At 47.5% G+C, this 19,478-nt stretch overlaps 2 protein-coding genes across 6 annotated transcripts in view; one reads left to right on the top strand and one right to left on the bottom strand.

Annotated features, from left to right (window-relative positions):
* Positions 1–514: 514 nt before the first annotated feature.
* On the bottom strand, positions 515–17,351 carry UBFD1 (ubiquitin family domain containing 1). 3 transcript variants are annotated; one of them, XR_010131515.1, is made up of 8 exons: positions 17,141–17,276; positions 16,629–16,958; positions 15,233–15,441; positions 12,642–12,707; positions 12,184–12,289; positions 10,821–10,871; positions 7,840–7,922; positions 4,413–4,430 (listed from the first exon to the last, which is right to left on the bottom strand). XR_010131515.1 is itself a non-coding variant. In XM_019011903.4 (7 exons), exons 1-7 carry the CDS (start codon positions 17,163–17,165, stop codon positions 4,320–4,322), a joined length of 930 nt encoding a protein of 309 aa, XP_018867448.2. In that variant the 5' UTR covers positions 17,166–17,351; the 3' UTR covers positions 515–4,319. The 3 variants fall into 3 exon arrangements, 2 of the variants coding, with proteins under 2 accessions (XP_018867448.2, XP_055221475.2); XM_019011903.4 differs by lacking the exon at positions 10,821–10,871 and having other exon boundaries at positions 515–4,430; positions 17,141–17,351; XM_055365500.2 differs by lacking the exons at positions 7,840–7,922; positions 10,821–10,871 and having other exon boundaries at positions 515–4,430.
* EARS2 (glutamyl-tRNA synthetase 2, mitochondrial) overlaps positions 17,211–19,478 on the top strand; it is a 35,616-nt gene continuing 33,348 nt past the window's right edge. Inside the window, exon 1 of one of the 3 annotated variants that reach the window (XM_031002739.3) lies at positions 17,211–17,703. In XM_031002739.3, coding sequence (XP_030858599.3) covers positions 17,565–17,703 — 139 coding nt within the window. In that variant the 5' untranslated portion in view covers positions 17,211–17,564. The remainder of the gene's footprint in view (positions 17,704–19,478) is intronic. The other 2 variants (XR_004067624.3, XM_031002738.3) reach the window with 2 other exon arrangements.

Here is a 19,478-nt window from a genome sequence, read left to right as displayed (position 1 = left end):
CTCAAACTCCTGGGCTCAAGTGATCCTCCCACCTTGGTTTCCAAAGTGCCAGGATTACCGGTGTGAGCCAGTGAGCCTGGCCCATTTTTTGGTAACAGATTTTCTTCCTCCCGACTCCTGGGTCTTTATAGCTTGTGGCTAAATCTGTAGCTCCAATGTCAGTGTTTTCTAAAACATGTCCTCAAAGGCTAAATGGCTAGGTGGGGTTGCCCAAGGCACTAGTCAGGAGGTGTGAGTACAGGGAGGCAGCTTCTCTTCCAACATGTGGAAGCCAGGGCCCACCAAGGAGCAGACCATGCTGCTCCAACAGGAGTGTGGCTCACTGTCACACCGGTCACTTTCACCATTTTGCAGAGTAAATGTCAACTGTTTCAGCAGAGAATACATTTGAATATACTTAAAGCCAAATAAGACCACAACTGGCAAAGAAATGGCTCCAGGTCCAATTCCAAATGTTGGTTAATCCCCAGTATGGATTAGGCGCATGAAGAATTGGAAGGAAAAAGAGACGCAATTAATTATCAAACTTTAATCGATTGACTAATCTTACAGGATAAACAATAAGACAGCTAGTCAAGGTTACACTTTAAAAAAAAAATCCAGCAGCGCAAATCTAATAGACTAAATACGTTCATCTCCTCCCAAACAGGCATTTGATTTAAAAACAGAAACCAGAACAGAGCATACACCACAAGGAAACATGGTACTTACAAATATTGTCAAATAATTCTGCAGAACTCTTTTAAGAAAAAAAAAAAAAGTTCTTAGAAATTGAGAAAGCAGTAGAATCACCCAGCCTGGCAGGTCAATCTACCAGATGTTCTGCATGTGAGAGGGCTCCCAACCACCTGTAAGTTCAGAAAGGCCGCCAGGCACTATTACGAAGGAAACAGGTGCAGATCCTAACTGGAGATGACTTTATCACAAAGCCTTAAGACAAAGGGACCATCCTCTTCCAAGACAACAGGTGTGAACAGAGGCAAGGAGCGAGAGGAGACGGCTCCCTCAGCAGATGGGTGGAAAGCAAGCCTGCCCTTGCACGGCCCTTGGCACACTCAATCTACCCCCTTTCCCTTCTCTGCCCCTGGCAAAGAAAGGCTGGGCAAGTGCAAGAGCCCAGAATGGCTCCTCCAGGCACATGGTTAAAGTAAGAGTAAGAGGAAAACGAGCCCCTTCTGGGTGAAATATGGCAACTTTTCTGAGACATGGCAACGAGGCAGAGTTAATCTCTTTGGCCCTCATCAGGTAAAGCAGCAACTAAGGAGCCTACTCAGGGCCTTACGTGGGCCCCTTCTATGTCCACAAGAAAGTGCATCCTTAGCTCAGTTCAACATTTAAAAAGAGCTAACGCTACTTGCAAAAGGCCCACCATGGATTCAAACACTTAATACCAAAGAGGTCCAGCAACTCGCGAGTCTGTCTGTGTTCTGTGATCTGAAGCAGAGCTAAGGGGGACCTGGCTCACAGGGTCACGTTCTTCTGCCAAGGCCCCTCAGGGAGGGGAAAAAAGGCATGATGATGTCTGTGAGCCAGAACCCGCAGGAGGACCACCGGTAGAGATTCTAGAAGACAAAGAAGCCCTCAGGAGGCTCTGAGAGGTGTCCAATGTCTAAGAGACGGCCACCCCCTCCATCTCTAGCTTCGAGTCAACGCTGTTACAGTCACTCTCCGGAAACCAGCTCTTCCTTTATCCACCTGCATGGCCCCTGCCACAGTGAGGGAAAGATCTGGTCCCTCTGACAGTAAGGAAATTGTATAGAAATTATCCTGAGGGAAAAAAAAACCACTGTGACGCTACCTAAAAGAAAGAGTATTTCAATTTGCTTACACAGATTTAGTCAGTACACTCCAGACTGTAAGAAATGTATGAAGAGACTGCTCATGGAACTCAAAGACTAAACAGTGAATACTACTGTGGCCCAGACACGGATCGAAAACACTTCTCCCAGTGGCTTCTGGTGCTATGTCTGCTCTCCCGAGAGCTTCCAGCAAGGTGTTCCATGCAGACAGAGTGAGGAGCCACAGAGCTCAAGATTGTTGAAGCTGATTTAGTGAGCTCTGTAAAGCAATACTCAAACAGCTCCGTACGAAAAGGTGTCATTTACATTATTATTTATATATAGTATCTCGAAGTAAAGAAAAAAGCACCATTTTACTGAAAATAAAAAGGCTCACGCAGGCTTTGGTCCTCCTGAAATGACACCAGCCTGAGTGAGAAGCAGTTGGCCCTTGGGGAGCGGGGAGATGATGGAACGCTGTCACTGGCAAGAAGGGAGGCCAAGTGGCCTGGCAAGCCACAAGAATGGGGCAATAAGGGGAGCAGGTGGAGGGGCCTCGGAGAGCAGCCAGGCTAGTCTGGGGATGGAGCCACCTGCTCTGAGAGATCAAAAGTAGGTGTGCGGCACTGTCAGGATAAGTCTCTAGGACTGGGGCATTGGCAAACAAAATGGGCAATGTCTGACCCGAGATGATGTTCTACTTAATGCATCTCATTTCCCCCGAAACCTGTCACCTGCAGACAGAGGCTTGGACAAGTAGCTCAGATGCACTCTTTTCCCCAGGAACTGCAGGCCGACAAGGACAGAAAAGCTGCAATGACTGCTCCTTTCTCAAGGGATGAAAAAACAGGCTGTTTCTTGGATGCTGCACTTCACAAATGTACTAATTGCCCCCAAAAAAGCAAAGAGTAGATTTTCCTGCCTAGACGCATCACTTGGCATTGACTACACCATGGAAAGCAAGAGTCTGTCTATGTGGGCTGGATTCCTGAACTACAGCTTAGAAGGGAAGGGCGTAGAATATCATCATTAACTGGCTCACAAGGAATAGTCATCTTGGGCGAACACATGCTAATACGTTTCACAGAATGAGGGGTGACAGCCTAGAATCCAAAATGTGATGTTTGGAACATTTCTCGCCAAACCTTACTATGAGAGCCTGCAACCAGTGAGAGGAGAACTGCAAAGACGGCAGCAGAGAAACAGCAAACAGCACAAAAGAGATAATTTACCAAGAGACTTTCCCTCCTTTCAGAGGCAACCAAGCCAGAAGGAGATGACAGAAGTTCACGTGTACAAAGAACAGAAGGGCTAAAACCAGAAGAAGGTGAGCTAATCATGAAAGCAATTTATCCCATTTTTGTTGTTCAATAACATTGGCCAACCTGCTAGGGTCAGATGTCTTCTTCAGAAAGGCAGCATCTCTGAACCTGGGATAAAGGACACTTGAACTGAATGCATGAGCAGAAGGACCCAATGGAGAAGCATAATTGAAATCATCCTTGGACTGCTTAAGAATTTCTTGAAAACTTCCAAAGAAAGAAGGTTATCTGGATCTGCAGCTATATGGCTGTATAACTATCTTCTACCTGGCTCCTCCTGGAAGAGGCCTTTGTCTGCTTGGGAGCTGGGGCTGTTGAGCGGCACAGCCCAGGCACAACCATGCCAGGCTGGGCCTCTAGGCCAAGCTCAGTGAGGGGTGCAGACAATCATCCAACCAGCAATGGAACTCCTCGGAGATGGGGGCCCAAAGGGCAAGACATTTAAACAGGAGTCACTGGGAGATACTCTGCTGCTCAACGAACACCACAGCAAGTGTGAGAGCTCCCTGCCCAAGACTGAGCAGCTCTTCCTCTCCCACCGTGCGTTCACAGGCAGCAGCAGCACGGCGGGAGGGAGCCCAGGAAAGGAAGCGTTGATGAGGTACCAAAAGAAGAACTGACATCTTTGGGTTCTTAAAACAAAAACTCAAATTGAGGAAGCGAGAGAATGAAAAAGGGAAAGAATTAAATCTGAATCAATGGACAGAAATATATGGCTTACTAACCCGCCCCCATTTTGCATACAATTTTATACAAAAAAGGAAAAAAAAAAAACACCCCAACTCATTGCAATGCAGTCCAAATGTTTGCAACCAAAGATGTATGAAAATATTTCAATTGAAACTGCTTTTTTTTTTTTAAAAAAAAAACAAAGCTTTTGATCATTCCCTTGTCAACATAATTGGCAGATCTACTCTCAAACACACTTAAGAGTATTCCACACAACATGTTCGGAATTCAGATTTATTGATTTCCATCGTATTGACTTTAAAAATGGTATGAAGCTGACTGCAAGAAAGGGAACTGGTAATTTTAAGTTAAAATTAAGCTAATGGTGAAAGTACATCACCTCTGGCTTCAGTCACCACATCACCTCAGATTGAATATAGATTTTTTATGAACAAAGTTCCAGAACTCTGAAATCCAGGGATGCTGCAGGCCTCTCCCGGCAATGTCCTTCACTTTGGGTCAGTCTCCTGGGCCAGAGGTGAAAGTGCTTTCAAAAATACTGCCATTTCCCCAGCACAGTGTCTTTGATTGCATCCACATATTGAGTTGGAACCCAGTACACCCAGTAGTAAGAGGCTTCCGTGGGGCCCAACTGAAACGCCTGGAAGGGAAAAAGGAAAACCAAGCGGTACTTCAGAGGTCGGGAGACCAAGCAGGCAGGACAAACATGGGGGAGGGTTGGGATGTGAGTTAATTAAAAAGGGAAGAAAAACCAAACAAAACTTTGCACGTGGGGAGCATTCTCCTAACCAAAAACAAAAACAGGCAGGGTGAGGGTTAAGCTGAGCCAACCCTAAAGCAGCAGTTCTCAAACCTGAGTGGTCATCAGAGCCATCCGGAGGGCTTGTTGGAACATGGATCAGCAGGCTCCAACCCTGTGAAGTTTCTAATTTGGGGAGGTCTGGGGTGGGGCCTGAGAAACTAGCAAGCTCCCAGGTGATGCAACACTACTGATCCAGGGACCACAGTTGGAGAAACGCTGCCCTAGAAAACCTGTCACACATGCTCAAGAAAACAGGTATGAATGTTCATTGCAGCACTGTCTGAAACCACAAAAACCTGGGGCAACCTACATATCCATCAGTAAGGGAATGCAGAATTCAAAGTGACAAGGCTTAGTCACACCAATACTGCAGCTCTTTTTAAAGAGATATCAACTGGGTCCATATGGATCTACAGTTAATACTGACAGATTCTTATGTTGAACCAAAGAAAAGCAAGTTGTAGAACAATACATAATACCATTTACGAAAACTGGAAGCACAAAACAATACTCCATCTTGTTCGTGGATACACGTGTAAATCAAAGAATGGATAGATGGGAAGGGCGCACGTGACACATGACGATGGTAATGGGGGGAGGGGAAGACAGTGGGGCCATCATTGCTGTGAATAAACTTTATTTCTTTTATTTAAAAAAATTAAAGCAAATTACAAAATATTTACAATTGCCACTTCTCAGTGATGGATATATGGGTTTGTGACAGTTATTCTCTTTCTTTTCTGTATTTTATTTTTATTTTTTCTGAGCTGGAGTCTCGCTCTGTTGCCCAGGCTGGAGTGCAGCGGTGCAATCTCAGCTCACTGCAACCTCTGCCTCCCACTTTCAAGCGATTCTCCTCGCTTAGCCTCCCAAGTAGCTGGGATTACAGGTGCGCGCCACCATGCCCAGCTAAATATTTGTATTTTCAGTAGAGACAGGGTTTCACCATGTTGGCCAGGCTGGTCTTAAACTCCTGACCTCAAGTGACTCACCCACCTCGGCCTCCCAAAGTGCTGGGATTACAGGTGTGAGCCACTGCACCCAGCCTCTTTTCTGTATTTTAAAAACATTTCTCTAAAAATGAAAAAGCACAGCCACAGTTTTCCAACTGTGAATGATGACATGTTAATTTAGCTAGAGAAATAGCATCTGCCCAAAGAGATAACTAAGTACTTTCATTAGGACAAAGGTAAAGGTGTTTGGAAAAGAGAAGGGGACTACCAGAGCTATCCTCTGCCAGAAATAACTCGAGAGAAATGAACATTTCAATGAAATACTAAGTCATTACCCATCCACACCAATTCCTCCAAAGACGTCCAAAACAGTCCACTCAACTTCCTTGGACTCCCTACCACCACACTGCTTGAAAAGTCAGGCTACAAACCCTACAGGGTGTGACTGGCAACACAAACTATTCAAAAAGGAGTGATGGGGCCCAGTTAAAAATATTCAAGTCCAACTGTTTTTTTTTGTTTTTTTTGTTTGTTTGTTTTTTGAGACGGAGTCTCTGTCACCCAGGCTGGAGTGTAGTGGCACGATCTCTGCTCACTACAACCTTCGCCTCCCAGGTTCAAGCAATTCAAGCAGCTCTCCTGCCTCAGCCTCCTGAGTAGCTGGGATTACAGGTGCCCACCACCACGCCCAGCTAATCTTTGTAATTTTAGTAGAGACGGGGCTTCACCATGTTGGTCAGGCTGGTCTCGAACTCCTGACCTCATGATCCGCCCACCTCAGCCTCCCAAAGTGCTGGGATTACAGGCGTGAGCCACCACGCCCGGCCCAACTGTTAAAACAGAAAAAAATAACTGACCAGGCCAAACCAATCTGTCTGCAATCCTTGTAATAAAGACTACAGAGAGAGGGCTGGGCATGGAGGCTCACGCCTGTAACCCCAGCACTTTGGGAGGCTGAGGTGGGCGGATCACCAGGTCAAGAGATTGAGACCATCTTGGCCAACATGGTGAAACCCCATCCCTACTAAAAATACAAAAATTAGCTGGATGTGGTGGCGTGAGCCTGTAATCCCTGCTACTCAGGAGGCAGAGGCAGGAGAATCGCCTGAACCTGGGAGGCAGAGGCTGCAGTGAGCTGAGATAGTGCCACTGCACTTCAGCCTGGTGACAGAGCGAGATTCCATCTCAAAAAAAAAAAAAAAAAGACTACAGAGAGAGTAGGGGTGGAAGGGCTGCCAAGGGGCATCATCACTTTCAGAAGACAAAACCCCAGGAGCCCCACAGCCTGGGGACTGCACTCCCAGCTACAGCCTTGCTACAGCCACACTGGGCAGGATGCCAACAGGGCTGCCTCCCTTGCCCACCATACTTTAAGCCCCTTTGATTTTTTTCTATAGCAAGAGGATCTTCCAACACATCTCTCTGCCTGGGACTTGTTATCCCAATCTACTGGTCAAACCACTAGTTCCTTCTTTTCCCTGGGATGGGCTGATGTGGCTTCATCACTATGGGATGGACACTGAAAGGCCTGCCTCCTCAGATGAACAATGGCCGGAGGCCCCGCCCTCACATTACAGCTGCTCAGGCCAGGCCCCTGATGGGCAACTGCAGAATCAACTTCGTTATCAATGTGGCTCCTCCAAAGAGCACTGGGAAAATTTTGGAAACTTTGCCTAAGCTGCTCATTTTACCAGATGAATGAATTTTTTGCTTTGTTCTGCAGACCTGCAGAACACCTCCAAACATTCTGTCTTGGGAAAGAGTAGCCTGCTCTCTGCAGAGTGGGTTCTATGCAGAATAGATGCTCCACAGAGCCCGTCTTCCCCACGAGGCCCTCAGCCACTGGGCCTGGAAGAGCGGCATCGTTATTACAGAAAAGAGGCTGCCTGGTGCCCTCACCAACACCAAGGCTAAGGGCAAGTTTTGTTTTATAAGCAAGATAAAACTTACAATAAAAATCCACAAGCCATTCCTCCTCTTTATATTTATTTTCCTGGTCTAGAAACAACACATGACAAGAGGGAGGCAAGAGAGACTTTTCTAAAAGAGGTAAGAGAAAACATATCCCCTTTAAACTGATGGAAGGTGTGTGTGGGGGGGTGTAAAATAAACAGAACTAGGAACAGAGGCCATGGATTAAGTTCTAAGCAGATGAAGAAAACATCAGGGTCTTAAAAAAGTGCATCTTCTGGAGACTGAGTTTTCTTCCGTTAAACAAGCTCAGTTAAAACTGTTTCCTGCCAGGTGAAGTGGGAGTCTAGTGAGAGGGGCTGAACTCAGCCAGCGCTACTTACCATCATGTGGTAGTCTTCATGTCCTTCGATAGGTTCACTGACCACATTTTTTATGGAGCCCATGGGCAATTTCTCAGTCCGCTCTAAGTTGAGAGGGATTACAGAGATTATTTAAAGGGCCCTCCTGTTCTAACTCCTCTGACTCAGCAGTCCCTCATCAGGGCTGGTGGCTGCGGGATCTACAGTAAACTCAAGTGACTGGCGCCATGCCCTCTGGGGACAACACGACAGGGTCTTCTGACCAGTGCACATAGGGCTTTGTGTGGGAGCTGGGAACTCCGTAGGAGCAAGTGGGAAACTGGGTTTGGCAATGGTATAGTAAAGGTCTCTGAGGGCAGAAATGTATCTTCCCTGGGATTATTTTTTAAAAGTCTGATGGTTAATAAATATCCAAGAAAGGCCAGGCACGGTGGCTCAAGCCTGTAATCCTAACATCTTGCGAGTTAGGATTTGGCCAAGGTGGGTGGATCACCTGAGATCAGGAGTTCGAGACCAGCCTGGCCAGCATGGTGAAACCCCGTCTCTACTAAAAATACAAAAAATTAGCCAGGCGTGGTGGTGGGCACCTATAATCCCAGCTACTCAGGAGGCTGAAGCACGAGAATCGCTTGAACCCGGGGGGCAGAAGTTGCAGTGAGCCGAGATCATGCCACTTTACTTCAGCCTGGGCCAAAGAGCGAAACTCCATCTCAACAAAAAAAAATATAAAATAAATAAATACCCAAGAAATTCCTTTGTAACCTTATGCAAGCCCAGCATTGGCTAAGGTCTTGGGCAGTAGGGAGAGTCAAGAGGCCTACGAACAAAGAGGCAACACGTTCCCCTGTGGCTCTCACAAGGGAAGGGGAGTGCCTGGATTTTAGGGCTAGATTCTATACCACGACCCTGCTCCCTTCCCCCGCCTCCCTCCTCGAGTCCTCCGCACTCTATATTCACACACTTTTATGAAGTTCTCTTAAAACATTTATAACCTTTTGTGATTAACACTTGAGATACCACTGATCACATGGGGTCAGAAGACATTGAGGCGAGTTTAAGGAGGATGGCAGGTTAAGAGAAGGGGGCAGCAAGGGATGCCTGGAGTGAGATGAGACTGCCGGGAGTGAGCCAAGTGAAGCGGGACTGGGTGAGGTCAGGGGAGGCGAGGTGCACCTGCACAACGGGACATGGCCATCCTGGAGCAGCAGACACCTCAGGGACGGGGGCGCAGGGGGAGGGGGGAGGGGAGGCTCAGCAAACAGCTAAACCAAGTGGAAAAAAACTTGCAGCCTTTGCAGAAAGAAAAATCTGGAAAGGTAGAGTCTAAAAATAGATAAGTTGGCCAAACAGACTAGGAATTTAGAGACCAGCATTCTGGTCTAGTTGGGGACTTAAGACATTTTACTTCAGTTCTGTGGGCCTCAGTATCTGAAAAATGGGGGCTGGGGAGAAGGGACCTGAAGATGTTTATTTAGGTTTGGACTTCTAGTGGCTCTACAACAGTGGGCCCTAAAGCAGGACCTGGGCAGCAGTTGTCTTTAAGATGGAAACTTTTAAAACACCTTTCATCCTGAAATGTCTGGAGATTTCACAAAAATATACAACAGATTTCTGGCTTCTCTTGAAAACTCCAAAAATTGGGCAATTCTGGACCCACACTCCTGATCACTACATCAGACCTTCAGCCAGATTCAACTTTCCTACGAGCAGGGTACATGCTCTCCTCCAGCGGCTTCCGGTTTCCTGCCTGGAGCTTGTTCTCATTCTTTTGAGGCTGTTAGAACTGCCTCCTCTTACACAAGCTAGCAGAGTTTAGTCAAGAGTAGCAGCCCTTAAGGGTCACTTACTCAGCAAAGCACCCCACAAAGAGGCCAACTCGCTGCTGGGATGGTCATTCCATAGCCGCTTCTTCTTGCCAGCAGAAAGATGAAGCCAGTGGCTAGCAGCCAACTCCCAGAACAAGCTGTCCTCTTATGAGTGCTTATGACACTTCGGTAACAGGACTGGGCAAGTGGCAAGAGTGCCTGCCCCTTGGGCTCCAGAGGTACAGTGCTATGGGTGGGAATGAAAATCTTAACCTTGTTCAACCCTAGAAAACATGAGTAGTCCATGGCCATGCTCCTCAACAAGACTGGTGAGTAAGGAGGCTTTCAAGGGCTCAGAAGCCCCAACATATTGAGCTTCTTCTACAGCTCTCCCTTTAGGCCAAAGCAGGAAGGCGGCTGCTCCTACTAGCAAAAAGAAAACCTCCAATACAGGGTCAGGAAGTTCTTGTTCTGTCAGTTCCTGCAGTTATGATGTGTTCCCTATACAACTTCCTGACACAGAAATATTCCCCAAGGAACCAATGAGCACTTACAGACTTAGTTCCCATCCAGACTTCTCTGCCTGCACCTATCTTCATGGCAGGGTCTTTCCAGGTCAGCCGTAGCAACTGCCTTCAATGAGGCTGCCCACAAGCAAAAGTAGAGGTCCAGCAAGAGGCAGGAAGTCTATGCACTTCAGCAAGTGAATGTGATGAGACAGAACTAAGCAAAATCACCTGCAAAGTTGACAGAGGCTGGGCAGCTTACTACTGATAAAGGGAAGATGGACAGGCTCTGCAGAAGAGAATGATCTAGCAGAGGGTTCAAAGGCCCTTGCAAAAACTGGGGGGAACCCTCAGATATTCTGCAAAACTTGCTTTGACCATGCAGTTAGAGTTGAATGTGAAATGAAGAAAATAGCAAGTTATCATAAAATTGATAGAAAACTCAAGCATTTTTGGCATTTCAATTTTTGTTCATTTTAACAATCAGTATAGGGTTGAACACTGATTTTTGTGTTTTAGATGATTAAAAACTCTCTCTTCCCACCACCCCTGCCCCAATTATTCTCCATAAAACTTGGTCCCATTTTAAGTGGAGTCTCACTAAATGGTCTGTCCCTGAAACCAGTGAACGTCAGATGATGGGACCCCCTATACTTCTCTTTAGCATTTACCTCGAACACTGAATACCTACAGTGCTGGCCAGAAACAGGTGATTTAGGCATGTTCGGTTCCCTCCAGGAATCTAACAGGGGGACAGACAAGTCAGAGAGTAATGAGTGCTCTGGGGATATAAACGAAGCGCTCTATGAACAGAAGCGGCAGCAAGTCATTTGGAGGGTGGGGGGAGAATCAAGGAAGGCTTCATTCGGAGAGGACATTTAAGTAGGGCCTTGGAAGATTTTATTAATAACAAGGAATGGGAAAAAGGCATTCCAGGTAAGGGCACAGCATGAGCAAAGACAAGGAGCTGTGCAAAGCACACTGGGAGTTTCACAGAGAGATGCAGCTAAAATACACAGGGGACCACAGGGCAAACGGGCCAGAAGCTGGAACCAAAATTTAAACTAAGGCCCAGTGTTGAGAACACTGAACGCTATGGTTAGGCATTTGAACGTGTCCTTAAACAGCCAAAGGTCCTTGAGCACGGGTACCCAGAATAAAAAGCAGTAGGTAAGATGGACAGGACAGAAGAAAACACAGATGGGGCAGTGAAACAGGGTAACTCGCTTTGAACAGACCAAGTTTAAAGATGCTTGGGAACTTTAACTGGCACAACAGTGTGGCAAAGAAAGGGACAGACAGTTCTGCAGTGTAACTAACAAGACTTTGTAACCACCTGGGGGAAGGGAGAGGGAGGACAGTCAGAGACACTTCCCGGCAAACAGCAAGGCTGATCCAGACACCGTGCACAGGCGGGGGTGGGGCAGGCAGAGGGCAACCAGGCAGGGAGGGAGAGGCAGATTCCTCGGCAGCGGTTAGGAAAACTTCACCTACTATAGGGTCAAACTCTGACCTACAGGGGCCAGGCAGGTGACAAATGAACAAAGCTGGCTACTTCTAAGATAAATGGGACCATGAGGACTGTAGTATGGCCCACTGGAAACCACCACTCGGCTCTAGTGGATCGATGCCATGTGAGAATGCAGGCCCCAAAGGGCCAGATCATTTGAGTTTTCAAGAGAAGCCAAAAAAAAAAAAAAAAATCAGATTAAGTGAAATCTCCCAATTTTTACAGATTGTGTGTCATCCCACAAAACATTTTTCTGTGGACCAGATTTGGCCCTTGGGCCACGTGTTTGGGACCTCCAAATCTGTGTGCAACTGAAGAGCCAATGTTTGGTGGATCAGCCCTAAGATCAGACTGAAAACAATGAGGGAAAAGGGTCCAAACAAAAGGCGAGCATCTAAAAGCAAATTTAAAAGCCAGAAGCAAGCAAAGCACAGTGGAGAGAGAGAGGTTTCAGAAGGAGGGGTGAAATCGCACTCTAAAATGTGAGTGCTGCTGGGTGCCAGAGGCAGGCAGTGGGCCAGCAAGGAGGCGAGGAAGAACATACCTTTAGTGCCAATCCACAGCTGGTCTTGTTCTAGTTTAAAGGTGAGTCTCACTTTTCCTCCAGATTTATTGTACATGCCGGACAGCGGTACCGTTGGCAGGCGCTCCTGAAGGCACAAGAGCATGGTAAGAGATGGAGGGACAGTCAGAAAAAAAGAAGGGGGCCAAGCGTGGTGGCTCACGCCTGTAATCCCAGCACACTGGGAGGCCAAAGCGGGAGGATCACCTGAGGTCAGGAGTTGGAGACTAGCCTGGGCAACATGGTAAAACCCCGTCTCTACTAAAAATACAAACTTTAGCCAGGTGTGGTGGCGCACCCCAGCCTGGGCGACAGAGCAAGACTCTGTCTCAAAAAAAAAAAAAAAAGGGAAAAAAGAGAAGGGACAGGATTGGAGGAACCTCAAGTCAGATGGTGGGGCTGCCTCATTTTCAGAATGCTCACAAAGAAATCCGCCTTACCTGGGCACCCTTAACAGATGGCATCACATCTTCAGGTTTTCCTTTATCCAACACTTTCCTGTGTTGCTATAAGTCAGAAGAGAGAATGAAATGAAACAGCTGACTACATTTAGTCGTGTTACTATTCCCTTGAAAGAGAGGATGAAGAAAGCATTAGTGTTTTGGCTCAAAAGCTTTTAATGATGACAGACTGTGGATCCTTTGAAACTATAGCACAGTGCTGTCCAGCAGAACTTTCTGGGAGGGCGAATATGTTCGTACCTGTGCTAGCCACTACCTACTGCTGTGACTATTACACACTTGAAATGCAGCTACTATGACTGAGGAACTGAATTCTTAATTTCATTTTAACCAGCCACATGTGGCTAGCTACCATATTAGATATCAAAGTTCTACAGCAAACGGGATTTCCAGATTGCCCTTTTCCCCTCAAAAAAAAAAAATCACCACTGAAATGATTAAACCATCAAACTAAAGAGGGCGACAAAGGGTGTTGCTCTCCTAGCAGACAAAAAATGGCACCCACCTTTTTCAACTTAAACTCCCAGAGAACACTATAGAGATGCTGGTAATCCGTCTAACTGCCTAGGAGGAGCAGTTCTTCAACAAATGGAGACCCAGCCCATCGCCGAAGTTTTCCCCACTGCCCTACCCTTAACTCCAGCTAAACAGGAATCTGGAAGAGCCACCTTTCAGAAAGAAATGCTTATTACTCTATAACCTGACATTAAGAAGCCTCTAAACTCCACCCCTACCGCCTGCCCCAAGAACTCTGAGGCAGCTCTTTAAGGATTCTAAGTTCAGGGCCCCTTAAACAGCTCTCCTGCCTGGCCCAAATGCCTGAGTCTTCTTTCTTCTCCATCTGTGGCCTTATAGGCATAGCCACTGCTTGGAAAGCTGGAACTAGGGGACAATGAATGGATAGAAGGTAACAATTTAATCAAATGTAAGCACTAGACAGCCACAAGCCAGCCCAAATCCTCACTGGCATGGTGGAATCCCTCTGGGAGGAATAAACTCAGCACTGCCAGACTGCTAGCAAAAAGTCACTCCAGACATCACCCCCAGACCCCTTAATAAGCTGGTAAAAAGGCAAGGGACTATATCCCTCTCATTAGGTCATGTGATGCGTCATAATTGGCCTCAATGAAACACAGCAGCATGGGCTGGAAGTACAATTCGAGTCACACCTTTCAAGTACCTTTTGAACAAGATTTCCTGTACTGTGGAGAACAGTTCTAGGCCTGTTAAGCTACCATTAGTAACTAAAAACCTGTATTTAGGAGGCATGTTATGCTCCAAGGGTGTGACCATTGCGACCACTCCTATCTGACGTGCTCACATTTCACTATTTCATACACGTGGCAAAGAAAAACAGGAAGATGAGAAGAAACTCAATCGGTTTCAAGACACTGAGACCCCATATGTGGGGGTGAAGTCTCCAAATCAACACCTTTTAGATAATTAATATAGGTTTATAACCCCTTATCTGAAACCCTAGAGTTTTGAACTTTCAGGGTTTTGGAAGTTTTATAAAGATAATATTGCTTTCAAATACATAACAATCTTCTCTGTGGGGTCTGGGGCAGTACCTTGTCACCAAAGACGAAAATTCACACTAATTCTGGTCAGGTTTTGCTGTTAAATTTATAAAAACACTTTTTGTTTTCATACTCCTTTGGGGTTTTGGAAGCACACATGGGGGATTATGGATCTGCAACACAAACTGTGTCCTTTTCTTACTGTTGGTCATATATCTTAGTGTCTATGGTCACTAAATGATGTTGATTGAAGTTTATCTACTCTACTTCAGACACAGTTGAGAATACCTGTTTTCCTTGGAAAACTAGGAAGAACGATCAGGAGGCTACACAGCAATCAGTAGAATTTGCCAGGTAAAAAGATAACAAGTGATGATTCTTACAACCTGTTCCTTCCATAGTAAAATAATCTCACTTTTCCTCGTTACATAAAAGAATGTTAATGGCTATGATGAGCACAAGACAAGGCAGGATCTCTTGCAGCCAAAAGAACAGAGAATGTAAAAAACCAAGCTCCTATTGCACAGATCAGGACAAAAAAATAAATAAACAAATCCATCAGTGTAGTTGTTTTCCTACTCAGCTTCATTTAGCTTCCTGAAACAGTCAGTTTTAGAGGAACCTCCGAGAGTTGTTGATTTCCATGCCTAGCCAGGCTTGTTGACTTGGGGAAAGCCACAAACCAAAAAGCCAAATGTAAGCACTTGTACAAAATGAGGGCTTACTTCTAGTACTGGTAGTTTTCTCTGGCACTAAATAGGAGAGAGAAACCCACATCTGATTCCTTTCAACACATGGTCAGAAGCCTCCCTTTACCAAGGTCTTATCCTAAAGTAGGTAGACTTGAGACACACTGACCCGCCAGATGAGACAAAGTTGCAAATCTCAGGTAGTTGTCACCTCCACTCTGCGGCACTCAACTGCTGCCATAAATTTCCATCATGGGCCCTGTCCAAAAAGGAGCTTATTCTAGGGAGAATATAACCAGCCAAGGCTCAAGAGGACAAAGCCTCAAATTTCTCAAGACCAAGAAGCACAAGATGGACTCACTTTCTGCCTGCAGAGAGGCTCCTTCTTGTTCTCTTCGGCCTTTGCATCCTGCTGCGCAGCATCTTTGGGTGTGTTTACTGCTAAAACATCATTGATGGTGGAGCCAACCACCATGATCTTGGCCCCACTGGTCACTTTTATTTCTCTCAATGTTTTATCCTCGGGGACGAGTCCCTTATACATGACTTTCTGCATGGCAGGCGGGAGACCTTGGGAAAAGGTAGAAGGTGGACAGTGAAAGGAAGGAAGGAAAGAAAAATGTATGGATACTACACAGCTCTTTGGTAACAGACCAAAAAGTGAATACTGACTCCACCACCTATTAGCTTTGTGAACTTGGGAGATTTACAACCTCTGAGCCTCAGTTTCTAGAACTGCAGAAGATTTATTAGAGTAAGTCTTTCTGTACAGACCTGTTTCAAGGATTAAGAGACCAATGCGGGGCATTTAGTACGGTGGCTAGCATTGAATAACTGTTCAATAAGTATTAGCTCTCATTCTTTCCAAGTTGTTCCTCAGTCATCTAAATCATTCACATATTGAGAATCCACAGGCATCAGAGCTACAGAAGCCAATAGGGACAAAACTCCTGTTCTTCATGGAGTTTACAAGGCTACATGTAGAAAGCTTTAAAAAAAAAAAAAAGTTCAAGGCCAGGAGTGATGGCTTATGCCTGTAATCCCAGCACTTCGGGAGGCCGAGGTGGGCGGATAAAATAAAAAAAACTAGCCCGGCGGGGTAGCGGGCACCTGTAATCCCAGCTACTCGGGAGGCTGAGGCAGGAGAATCGCTTGAACCTGGGAGGCGGAGGTTGCAGTGAGCCAAGATGGTGCCAGTACACTCCAGCTTGGGCAACAGAGCAAGACTCCGTCTCAAAAAAAAAAAAAAAAAAAAGGAAAAAGAAAAGAAATTTCAGATGGCAAAGAGCTATAAACAACGTAAAATTAAGAAACAGAATCGACTGTGAAGAACCAGCATCAAAGTCAATAGCAGTGTTTCCTAAACTTCACTTAGAAGAATTACCTAAGATATTTGCTAAAAATAAATTCCTGGCTACATCCCAGACCCACTGAACCAGAATCTCCTGGGAAAGGGCCCGGAAGCTGTAAAACAAGTGCCTTAGATGATTTTTTAATTAGAGATGTTAGAGCAACATCAATGAGAAACTGGGGCCTAAACGTCAGACTTCGGCTTTAATCCCAGCTCTGCAACTTACTAGCTCTATAAACTTGAGTCTCTTTCCCCAGCTGAGTAATGGGCATCCAAGTATCCTTCAGAAGATTGCTGTAAGGATAGGGGGACGTGATGCAAGGAAAGCCACCAGGTGCCTAGTAGGGTGCAAGGGCCATCAAGAGGCGGGGTGGGGAAGACTGGCTGTCAGCGCCACAGGAATTACCTGTAATCGAGTGGATCTTCTGTTTCAGCTCGGAGCCTGTGCTGTCCAGGGGGAACTTCACGTCATGCTTGGTCTTGTTCCAGATGATCTTCAAGTCTACCAGCTCCCTGCCCGCGCCGCCGCCCGCGTCCTCGCCGTTGCTGACCGAGGCCTGGGCTGCAGGGTCCCCAGGGGGCTGGGCCGGGGCCGGCTGCAGGCTGCCTCGTGCGGCGCCGGAGTCCTCGGCCGCCGCCCCCGCCGCGGCTTCAGCCTCCAGGCAGTTGACGGGCCGCGCGGGAGCCTCAATAGCCACAGTCTCGGCCTCCGTGTCCATGCCAGGTTCCTCCATGCCTGCAAGGGGGTTAGGGGGTGGGCGCTCGCCGCGGGCTGGGCTTGGGAACGGACGCTGTCCGGGCGCCGCCGGACCTCCGTTCCCGAGCCGCGGTTCTCCCTCCCGGGCTGGGCCGCATCCCCCAGAGGAGCGACCGCAACCTCAGCCCCGGCCCGGCGCCCGCCACCCCCGCCGCACTCACCATCCGGGGCCCCGGCCGCCGCCATGATGATTGTGTACAACACCCACCGCTCCCGCAGAGGCCGCTGGGAAGAGGCGAGCTGGCTGAGATTGGCCCCCGCAGCAGCCCCTAATCTCTCACAGCCCGGCCGGAAACAGGTGGAGGTTTCTATGGAGACCCGCCTCCTCCGCTCCCCAGTCCGGCCCCTGCCACGCTTTCGCTTTCCCAAGCTGAAGGGGGCGGGTCCGGGAAATAGCCCTTTCTCTGGCCTCTGCCCCCTGGTGGCGAGTGCGGCCGCAGCCGTCCAGGGGGGCGTGGGCTTTCGCGCTAGGGGGCCTGTGACTTTAAGGGGCAAGGCTGCGCTGGCTGTGGCGGAGGCCGATTGGCTGGAAGCAGTCCCCGGAAGTGACGCAGGGAGAAGCCCACGTGTGCTATTCCATCCCACATGGCGGCGCTCTTGAGGAGACTGCTGCAGCGCGAGAGGCCTTCGGCGGCCTCTGGCCGCCCCGTAGGACGGCGCGAGGCCAGCCTGGGCACTGATCCCGGGGTTGCGGTGCGAGTGCGGTTCGCTCCCAGCCCCACAGGTAACCTTGGCGGACGTGACGCTACAGGCCGAGGCCCCCTGTCCCGTCTCCGCCCCACGAATGTTCCCGAATGAATCCTTTCCGGTGGTGTCAGAGTGGGCGGGCGGAGGAGGGTTAAAGGCAGCGCGAGCCCATTTTACAGAGGCGGAAACTGAGGTGCAGGAGCGGAAATAATTCAAATTGCCAGGAGTTTCTTTGTGTTTTTTGTGCCATCCCATCTCTTTCGATCTTTTTTTCATGCATTCCATACATGTGTATTGATGACAAACTGTGTGACAGGTGTTGTAGACGCTGGGATACAGTGATCATTGAGAAAGGTAGGGGCCTTGCTCTGTGGAAGTCTGCATTCTAGTGGCTGCCGCACTTATAAAAAATAAGTGTAATTTTAGAGTCACATGTGCCATGCGGGAAGTGAAACAGGATAGGAGACTAGGGGTTAAGAAGGAAGCTCCATAAGGCTTTACTGAGCAGGTAACATTTGAGCTGAGATCCAAATGACAAGAAGGAGCACGCTATGTGAAGCCTATAGAAGGAACCTTCTGGAGGCCAGGCGCGGTGGTTCACGCTTGTAATCCCAGCACTTTGGGAGGCAGAGGTGGGTGCATCACTTGAGGTCAAGTGGATCACTTGAGAGCCGTCTGACCAACATGGTGAAGCCCCGTCTCTACTAAAAATACAAAATTATCTGGGCATGGTGGTGCATGCCTGTAATCCCAGCTACTTGGGAGGCTGAGGCAGGAGAATCGCTTGAACGCAGGAGGTGGAGATTGCAGTGAGCCAAGATCGCGCCATTGCACTCCAGCCTAGGCAACAAGAGCGAAACTCTGTCTCAAAAACAAAAAAGAAGGAACCTTCTGGGTAGAGGAAATCGCAGGTACCAAGGCACTGTGCTAGTGCTGTTGGGAGCTTAGCAAGCTAGAGGGTGACAGAGGCCCATTGTATAGCCAGTTGGAGATCTTGTCAGGGCCTTCTGGTTCCCACCAGTAAGGCTACCTTCTACGTTCTCTACACGGAGTATGCCTCTCATCCCAAATCCCAGGATGAACATACAAAGATCTTTGTGGTAAAATCCCAGCTATACATGACAGGATCCTTCTGGCAGGCAGTATAGCGTAGAGCAGTGCCTTTCAAACCATCTGTTGTGGAAGTGCTGGTTTTAAATTTCCAATCAATTGTGTATCAATATTTGCACAAAATTAATATAAATTAATGACCAGAAAAATAAAATTTTGAAAACATCCAAAATACAAACCGATCTCATTTTATTTGGGTTAGCAGAGGTAAAATCATTCTGCCAGATTGCTATGTAAGTTTCGCCTGGCCAACATGGCGAAACCTTGTCTCTACTAAAATACAAAAATTAGCCGGGCATGTGGCCCAGGCCTGTAATCCCAGCTACTCAGGAGGCTGAAAATCGTTTGAACCCAGGAGAAAGAGGTTGCAGTGAGCCGAGATGGTGCCACTGCACTGCAGCCCGGGTGACAGAGTGAGACTCCATCTCAAAACAACAACAGAAGTTTCTAAACCTTTACTCTCAGTTTCTGTACTTGATTGTGAACTGACAACTGTTTTCAGACCAGCACTGGATTGCACACTTTGCTTTGAAGAGCACTTATGTAGAATGCCATAGCCTGGGATTGCCTGGGTCCAAATTTCTGTCTTGGCCACTTATTAGATGTGTAACTTACTAGATGTGCAAATTATTATTGTTATTTTGAGACAGGGTTTGGCTCTGTTCTGTCGTCCAGGCTGGAGTGCAGTGGTGCAATCTCGGC

Source organism: Gorilla gorilla, chromosome 18 (assembly GCF_029281585.2).
Source record: "Gorilla gorilla gorilla isolate KB3781 chromosome 18, NHGRI_mGorGor1-v2.1_pri, whole genome shotgun sequence".
NCBI classification, from domain to species: Eukaryota; Metazoa; Chordata; class Mammalia; order Primates; family Hominidae; genus Gorilla; species Gorilla gorilla.
The sequence above is the reverse complement of the archived record's forward strand: the minus strand, read 5'-3'. Positions and strand labels throughout refer to the sequence as shown.

Coding starts and splice junctions, on each gene's coding strand:
- UBFD1 (XM_019011903.4), bottom strand. CDS start 17,165: ATGGCGGCGGCCGGGGCCCCGGATG. Junction 16,959..17,140: donor GGCGGCCGGGGCCCCGGATG/GTGAGTGCGGCG, acceptor ACCCCCTTGCAG/GCATGGAGGAACCTGGCATG. Junction 12,290..12,641: donor CATCTGTTAAGGGTGCCCAG/GTAAGGCGGATT, acceptor TTGTGCCTTCAG/GAGCGCCTGCCAACGGTACC.